The sequence below is a fragment of the Halyomorpha halys genome, unplaced genomic scaffold (genome assembly GCF_000696795.3).
Source record: "Halyomorpha halys isolate HHAL.00 unplaced genomic scaffold, Hhal_1.1 Scaffold102.1, whole genome shotgun sequence".
Classification (NCBI taxonomy): Eukaryota; Metazoa; Arthropoda; class Insecta; order Hemiptera; family Pentatomidae; genus Halyomorpha; species Halyomorpha halys.
In genome coordinates, this window is record NW_027113828.1 from 306810 (window position 1) to 316341 (window position 9532).

Sequence of the window (9532 nt, forward strand, 5' to 3'; positions counted from 1 at the left end):
AAGCTGTATATCACTGGAACTCCATTCCCTCTAACATATGCCACGTACCAACCCTTTCCTCGTTTAAAATCCTTCTATTTATTTACCTTTTACTTCACCAATCTAATCCAATATTATAATAGTACAGATGTAACTAACTACCTTTTTGTTTTGTTTTTATGTATTTAGTTAGTATTTTTGTTTTTGGCTAATATATGTTGTAAAATTAAAATTACCTTATAATTGTTCTAAAGGGGCCTAGTAGCAGAATAATAAACTATTTTCCATTTCATTATTCCTCACAACTTAGTTTTCCTTTTATTATTATACTATATTTATTTTAGTTAGTTTTTCTTGATAGCTATTCTGTTGTTTAAGATCCTATGCAATAATCCTCACCAAGCATTTATTTACATAAGCAAACAAGTTCAAAGTATGAACCTTAGCATAAAGAAGGTTCTGATGCAATAGTTTTCTAATGTAGAAAGCTTTTTTTGAGGAAAAAATCTTTTGGAAAATGGAAAAGTGAATTAAATATTTATTAAAAAAAACATAACTTCAGGAACTAATAATAAAACAAATGCAAATACTATTTAATATTTTATTAAATATCCTGAGTACAAGAACTTCACAAAGAAGAAGGTGCTTACAAGAAACAAAGTCCAAAACAGTGAAACGTAATACGCTATTCATATCATTCACGCTCATCTGGGTTTTGGAGCATTTTACTTTACACTATAGCAAAGCTTTTGAAAGATAAAGAAAAAAAAAAGGTTCTTCACAATGAATTTTAAAACTTAACCAATTTTATTGACATGTTACTTCCAACGCAGTATGTACAGGTTTCCTAGTAAGTTAAATAATAGGAAATGAAGTATAAATTACAAAAAAATGCTCCACTAGATGTAAAAAATAAAATCAAAAAGAGAAAAATTAATCTTAAGAATTAAGAATTTATGTATGGTTTCTTAGAAGAATGAAAGACAAGACGGAATATCTACATATTGCTCAAAGCGAATAGCAACCCTACAAGCAAAGCATTTCATTAACAAATGACAATCGCAAACTAAATAATAATATTTCACAGGTACAGTTCTATTTTAGTTAGGTTGCTGTTAGTTACCTTATCAACAGTGTTAAGAGTTTAACTCCTCTGTAAGAGGGCGAGATAAAAACATTTTTTTGACTTATTGTAAAGTTAAACAGGAATTATTTGGTTTTATATGTCTGGTTCCCAGGTAATTAGGCAAAATGTAGTGGAGGTAACATAAAGAAAATGACATTAACTAAAATAGAAACGTACCATAGTATAATTTATGTTTACCATTACTTTGGCGGGATAGTTAAGTTGTACATTTAACAACGAATTATAAATTACAGAGGTTCTTTCAATATATATTTTTTTAACGGATGTAAACTCCATTTGTCAAGTTCCATCCAGGACAATAATCCAAATATACAACAAATAATATAATTTTCATTATATACATCAATATAGAAAATCTAGAACACAAAACACTTCAATATTTTCCTCTCGTAGGCCACCCTAATGTCATTTTTTAAATATATATAAAGCATTAGAATTATATTTATTTAATTTTTTTAATATATATTTTTTTACAATATTAATTTATGAACAAACAATATAAATATATCAACTGTTTACAAGCGATCACTTATAATAACCAGCTTATAAGATTTGACATTGTGATTTCATAATAAAACTTATAATAATACAACAGTCAAAACTTACAGGATCACAAGTCGGCCCATATTATTTTTAAATTACTCTGTGTCCTAAAAGTTTTTTTTTTTTTTTGTAGGAATATTCAGGGAAAATGGACATAATAGTAAACAATGCATAGAAAAAAATAAAATAATAAAGTACACCAAAATATAAATTAAAACACACAGTAATAATGTGGTAAAAAAAAGCTAAGAACACTGATGGCGTATTATCATTCTATATGAATTCAAATGTGGCGAAAGTATCCAGCAGTATGGGACCGAGAAAAGTGACCCATTCGTCTCATCCGTCCAACTGCAAAAAATTAAATTAATTTAATTTTTCATAAATATAAATAAGAATTTTTAACTGGCTGAGGTTGTTGAATATTTTCTTTCTTTTTTAAAGTTTTAGGATAGACTTCAATAATCAACAAAAAATGAAATAAAATGTCATTATTAATTGAATAGAAATAAAAATTAAATAAAACCAATTAAAATATAAATTATATATAAATGATTGTATTTTTCAAAATATGAGAGATGGTGAGGGTAAGGTCCAAAAGGAACAAAATATAGTTAACAACTATTTTCTGTTCTTTTTTAGATCTCGGACCTTGGACCTTGGATCTCGGACCTTGGACCTCACCCCTGCCATTTCCTTTATATTTTTAAAATATAAATATTGCTCAGAAAAAACGAATTCAAATGAATAATTATTGAAGCCAATAAAATATTAAAGGAAAAGGGGTTTTAATTTGTGGACCATTTTAGCCAATCTGATTTCTCAAAGATATTTTATTTGATAAGATAATTCAATGTAATGATGAAAACATTAACCAACCTCAGATATTTAACAAATAAATATAAATTCTGTGCACTTTCAGCTTTGTAACAAAGGCATAGTATCATAATAGGCCAATAGAGCGAACGCTAAAATAATAAAAAAGTTACTCCTTTACTTCACTCCTATGCCAATGTTACGAGCCGAATGAGAATATCATTAAAGATGTATTATGATATTACATAGCAACATGCTGCCTACTTGCAATTAATTCTAAACATTAATAGAAGTATTTATGACATTGATATATTAGCTGTCTAAGTCAGCCGCCAGGGGAACATTCGATTCCATATTCTGTTTCTTTCCCACTGACTGCGGAGATATCAAGGTCCATCCTCAATATACCCAGTGTCAATAAACAATTAGAAATTACAGAAATTGAATTAACATCAACATTAAATGTGGTCATCAAGACAAATCTGAAGGGATAATTTGTAATAAAACCCTATTTACTTTTTGGAGGTTGTACTAATTTATCATAATGAGAAGATCGTTGACCGTGAATAATATATATGAGGAGAAGATGGTTGGGGGGTGCGGTCGAAATAACTTATTTAATCATGGTAACATTTCGGCCCGAATTTCAAGCCTTCATCAGGGCTAAGAACAAAAAAAAACCAAAAAAAAAAAACCCGATGAATAAAGGGATGTATAGAATGATTAGAAAGTAACTAACATTACATATACATAAATAGTGTTGACAGACATGAATAGTTTAAGTAATTCTTTATCTTCTAATAATATTTAAACTATTCATGTCTATCAACACTATTTATATACCGTAATGTTAGCTATTTTCTTATTTTATATCATGAACTATACAGTCCATTGGCTAATTGAACTTTTAGAAATAAAAATTTAAAAAATATTTTTAACCTTATTTATTACAAAAAAGTAAATAAATAAAAAAGTTGATCCAACCCAACCATTTGACATTTTTGGCCAGGTAATCCCTATGTTTAATATTTTTCATCAAGTTATGACTTAAAGCCTTAATTTGTCGAAAATTCTTTTTCAGAAGTGGATATTGATTTGTTATAAATGAAGTTACCTTTTTTTTCTGTTTGGTACTCCGGAGTTTTTGCTAACTGCCTTGGTTTTAATTAGTTTATATTAGCGAGAGTCTACTGTAGAAGGGATAAATAAATATGAATGTTGATCCAACCATTTGAAATATTCAAGTCAATTTCCATTCTATTTAAATATGAGTTCTAAATAGTTGATAATGGAAAATGTTAACAACTTGTATTTCATATTGCACACTCACAAAAGCAGTTTTTGAAGATGAGGAGACGAACTTGTTTTTGGGCATATTGAGGATGTACCTTTGTACAAAACAACAAATTACACTTAAATTAAAATATCAAATACTTAAGCATTAGTAAGTTCATACATGATCTATTACATTTTCTATTTGTAATATTATAATTAATTAAATGAGGAAAATTATACTAAAATGATAAAAATAAAATGAAATATTATTTTAAAAATGAATAACATGGTTTTGAGATGAACAGATGATCTAATTTATCTAATATTAGTGAGAAGCATTATAAAATATAGTTTTTAATGAGAGCCCTCAAAATTTGTTATTTTTTTGTTTAGATGAGCGGAAACTAAGTTTGAATGGATTAAAAAGAATGTGAAATATTAGAAAATGCATAACTCAAGATGGCATCATGCAATTAAAATATATAATTAATACGCAAAATGATGTTCAGAAATAATTTTCAACACTATTGAAGTAAATAATGTAAATATAAACTGCTGAAAAAAAAAAATCAATAAAAATATGAAAATAAATAGTTTATATTGCATAGCAACATAAAATATTCTTTGTTGACAAAAGATAATTTTAAAGCAAAGTAAGCATGTAGTAATAATCCAGTTGTATTAAATAAAATGCCATTTTTCATTTTAATATATTGATGTTCACTTCCTTCATTGCCTCTATAATATTCAGTTATAATAAAAAAAAAAAATGATCTAAACTATTTTATCCCTTTTACCCACCCATCGTTCCTTAATTTCAGAAACCATTCAAATATCAATTCCTACAAAACTAGTTTTGTTGAAATTCATGTAATTAATTTTTAGCTTAAAGGCAACACTGCTGAGGCACTTATCATTTATTAATTTGAACTGCGAAGAAGGCCAAGGAGTGAAAACAGTTAGTTGATAAAAAATTTGAATTATTTTGACTTTGAATTTTGTAACCAAATGAAAGATACAATATGATCTATTAAGCCATGGTTGACTTTTTTCACATTAAAATTATTATGGAATATAGTTTAAAAAAAAAAAAATGGAGTACAATGATCGTTCCAACAAAAGAAAAGTAAATTGATGAATAGAGCCTCTGTGGGAGGCCGGAACTACAAATAACGGGATATTGAGTAAGTTAATTTTTCAAAAATATATTTTTTCTGTTGTTTGTATACTATAAAACCTAAATTATAAGTTTTATCCGGAGTGCAACCAAAAACTCATTGATGATAGCAAAATAAATTCATTGAAGCTGGATTGAAAGATCATATTCTGGAGAATATATAAAAAAAACAACAAAAAACAGGCATTTCATTCTAAACAATTAGATATCATTAACATGTGATATAAAAAATATAGCTAAGTGAAATAAACTTTTTATACAATTATTGATTTTTTTTTTTTTGCAGTTTAAGTACATAAACATTACAGAACATCATCTTGTGCTAAAATTGAATTAAAAGATAAAAACAAGGTGAAGAGACTGTACCTATTGCCCAAGGATTGCCTACGAGTTCTGGGCACTCGCCCTCGATTGCCTAACTGCAAACACAACACACGTTTAGGTCTGGTCACAAAGGGATTGCTATGCTGAAGACTGATAATAACAAATGAAGGACTTGAGTCATAAAAAATAAGGAGTAAATAAAAACTTGACTTGAATAACGCCTTGCCTTCCGTGCATTAAACTGCACAGTGTAAGAGTAAAATATGTTTCAAAACTAAAGCTCAAGACATTTCAAAAATAATTTACCTTTAAAAAACTGTCGTTCAGCATAACAATATATCAAAAGAAGGATAATAACATGCATGTATTAATAAATTGTAAAAAAAAAAATATTAAAATGAAACAGTTTATTAATATGTAAACAAACACAATTTAATATAATGCTAATATGTTTATTATGATCACTTTCATGCTGCATAAGATATGCAAACTGTACACTATTACCTGCAAAACTTTGTTAAATAAAAAAGATAAGTATGTTAACGAAAAAATTAAATCAATATATTATTATATAAATTATATCAATATATTAGTAATGTGCGTGGGAAAGTGCTTCATGAGTAGTTGTTCTTTCCGTTCACAAAACAATGCTTTCTATAAAAACATATTTACACATCAATTCAAGTAAAAAAAAAAAAAATAAAACGGAACACTAACATTTCTTTGGAACAATTTTTTCCATCCAAGGATAAAAGGGATTTTTTTAAATTCATATTCCCTTCACTCTTTCAGGAAACAAATTTATCAATAGAAATTAGAGAAAGTTTTTAATTTTCTTAGATAAAGTTTCTTCAATAGAAAGAGAGTTTTACTAATTTACTAATAAGTTTTTTTCAATTTTATAATTCTTTAAGTTTAATTGATTTTTTTTTAAAATTATGCATAAGATGATACTATTACTGTATATTTTACCTTTAGCAAACATTTCTGGTTCAGTTGAGTTCTGTAGTGTGCGACAGATGATTTATTTCATAATCAGAACAAGAAATGCTTAAATTTTAATTTTTGAATAATTTTTTAGTAAAATCAGTGTCCCATTTCATTTTTTTAAAAATCTATCTAGGCTGTAGTTGTGAATAGTTTATTGAAACAAATCCAAATAAGACAATGATGATAAAAAAGAACTCAAAAAAGCACTCACCTAACGAGTGAAAGAAGTGTTTGAGTTTGAATATGTTATAAGTGTTTTATATACTGATTCGAAGAAATCCAAATATCCAATAAAAAGAAAAAAAAAATGAAAGATAAAAATTATAATAAGGATACCCCTGAAAACCATAAAATACCCAAACAACCAAGAAAGCCATCTAAGGTATATTAGATTTTGCATGATATCTAAGATTATTCCTTGATACTAAATACTTGATTAAACAAAAGAGAGAAAAAAAAAAAAATCTTCCGGAAAAGAAAAATAATAATTTCATTTTTCTTGAAGAAATATAGAAATTACATTCTTCAAGTAAACTCAGCAAATCACCTTTGTATTTATAACAATTTACGAATAGCCCACTAAGTTCAAAAATATTATGTGTTAATAAAGTTTAAGCAATACTCAAAAGCAGGACTTAAATTTTACATAACTATTTATTTTAATTTATTACAATAAAATAACCAAGAAAGAAAGCTGGCATTAACAAATTATTTTTGTTAAGGTTATCAGTGGTTAATAAAAACAACTTTACAGTTGAAGCAAATTAAATTAAATTAAACAAAAAAAAGAAGAAAAGGCAAACGGATGATGTAGTAATTATGATTTAATTTTTTTAGGATACATTAAAATGAACACGCGACAAGTAAAGTACCTTATATATGTATAAAAATATATTTCCCCCGACGGAGGCACTTAGAACTCTACTTGATCTGTTCTCTCTGTCGTAGGGGATTGTTAAAGAACCTGAACTGAAGGCGGAGCGAGAGGTCCTTCCTTACTAAATAACAACAATTACAACAACAATTACATTATTGCTTTCGGATTAGTGATGGGGCTAACAGTAATAGGATAGCAGCTACCGAGTGATAATGTCTTCTGCTAACGGGTGATTTTAATAACCTGTGACTATACATCTCTCATCGACTACTGAAATCACCTATTATCAGAACACGTTATCGCTAGATAGAGGTTACACTATAAGATTTAATTTTTTAGCCCATCACTACTTCTGATACATTTCATCTCAGCAGAATAAGTAATATTCCCAACTGAGATAACAGAACACACTAAGAATAATTGTTAATATTTATTTTTACTTATATCGAGAAAAAAAAAAGAGTGGTATGTGTGATGTGAAAATGTTGTGTCAGCGATTTTCAACACAAAAAAGCTGAAAAAATATTTACAAAGATCTAAACTAATCATGATCGGCAATCGAACCCAAATATCTAATAAGGAGTCAACAAACATTCTTTATAACATTGTTTATCAATAATTTGTTCGTTTTTAAAACAAAAATTTAAGACTATCACGCAAAATGAAACTTTTTGAAAATATTATTATTGATATAGCTTAGAAAAAAATATTTCAAAACAAAAAAAAATGTTAGTTGTTCCTTATTTCAAATGTGGATTCAATTATTCAAAATTTTACAGTACCACATACAGAAAAAAAAATTAAAAACAAAAAATCAAGCTGTTTAAAAAAAATGAAGAAACACACTGAACGAGCAACGGTCTTGTCTTGAGAGAGTTTGAACACTATTTTCTAATCACACTGATCCTGTCGTGAACATTCTCATACACTTGAGATAAAATAAAGCAACAGACCGTTACGACCTTCCAGCTATACTGAAGCCATCCTTAGTTCGCTTCACACTCAAGCTGGCTCTAGCCTCGCGACCACCGCGACCTAATAATTCACACTTTAACTACAATTTCCTAACTAGCAATTATCGTTTCGGTATTTGTCTAATAGAGTTACCACAGCAACGGTTAGGATTGTTAATTTATTGTACCAACAGGTTACGCTGTTTGTATTCAATCATCAATAAAAACAATATGAAATTTCAATAATTGTTCACATTTCTTGCCGAGGATTCCAAAATATTTATTGTGTTTAATAACTTGTTCCGCCTAAAGCGCTGGTTGTAATAACTAACTACATATTAGGTAAGGATGGGCATAGCCATGGTCCCTCTATTAGACAAGAACCTTCTTTTTCTTTTTCTCTTAATCGAGGCATGTTTAGAATACATTAACATATATTAAGCCAAAATCTTTTACATGGAATTTATACAATAATCACTTGGTAACTAGTTGAAAAATGGTTATTTTTTTCCACAAATATTTTTTGAATGGGAAAAATATATATCAACTTAGAGAAATGTAAGTTGTTTTTTAATCATAATTTATCATTTGGTTTAGACAATATTAATTATTCATATTATAATATGGACTTAAACAGGGGTAAATAAATAACTCTAAAGCAAGGGTAAGAAATGAGATTTCTAATGGAAAGAAACAGAATTAGACCATATAAACATAATTAAACAAGAACTCGATATGATTGGGTTTGTAAAACAAATTTCAGATAATTCTGCAATAGACTAGAATATTTTATCATCATCGCAACTCAGTACGGGTCTTCACTGCATCAAGGCAGCCTGCATTTCCTCTCTATCTTGCACAAGGATCTGTCGAGCTTCTGTTTCTATAAATTTCAGTGTTTCAGCTTCATCTTCACCTTCATGCGCCCATCCTCTCTTCTCTTTCTTTTTCTTTCCACATATCCAAACAACAATTTCTTAATGGGGGAATATTTCCAGCCCATTGTAGTTTAAGTCATCATTATCCTTAGAAAGTATTAAATAATCCTTGAGATTCCATAAATGATTATTTTTTTTAACAATGCAATGACTTGATGACTGATTTATCGTCATTCCATTGAGCACAGTGCTTGCCTGATATGATATTCTGATTTATGATGTTGCAGCGGTGTAAGATCCTTCATATAATAACATTTAGTTACCCTTATTAAAAGTCATGTCCAATATATCAATCTTCACTTAATATACGGTAATTATCCTATGAGCTCATTTAAAAAACCATTGATTTATACAATGATTTGTGCATTTTTTTTTTTATTAATCTTCAAGTTATTCAAATTTGTTTATAAACCTAGCTATTTCAAAAAATTAGCTATTTTCATACTGGAGACATTCATGTCCTCTCCTATTTTATATGTTGGTGAAAACCAAACAATATTTATTATATATATA

At 27.9% G+C, this 9532-nt stretch overlaps 1 protein-coding gene across 10 annotated transcripts in view; it reads right to left on the reverse strand.

Annotated features, from left to right (window-relative positions):
- Positions 1–566: 566 nt before the first annotated feature.
- Positions 567–9532, reverse strand: part of tmod (tropomodulin) — a 271736-nt gene continuing 262770 nt past the window's right edge. For 5 of the 10 annotated variants that reach the window (XM_014415532.2, XM_014415523.3, XM_014415525.3 and 2 more), the window contains 2 exons: positions 5304–5356; positions 567–2020 (listed from right to left, as the gene is read on the reverse strand). In XM_014415532.2, the coding sequence (XP_014271018.1) occupies positions 5322–5356 (35 nt within the window). In that variant the 3' untranslated portion in view covers positions 567–2020; positions 5304–5321. Of the gene's footprint in view, positions 2021–5303; positions 5357–7123; positions 7250–8081; positions 8164–9532 lie in introns of all 10 variants that reach the window. The other 5 variants (XM_014415531.3, XM_014415524.3, XM_067051136.1 and 2 more) reach the window with 4 other exon arrangements.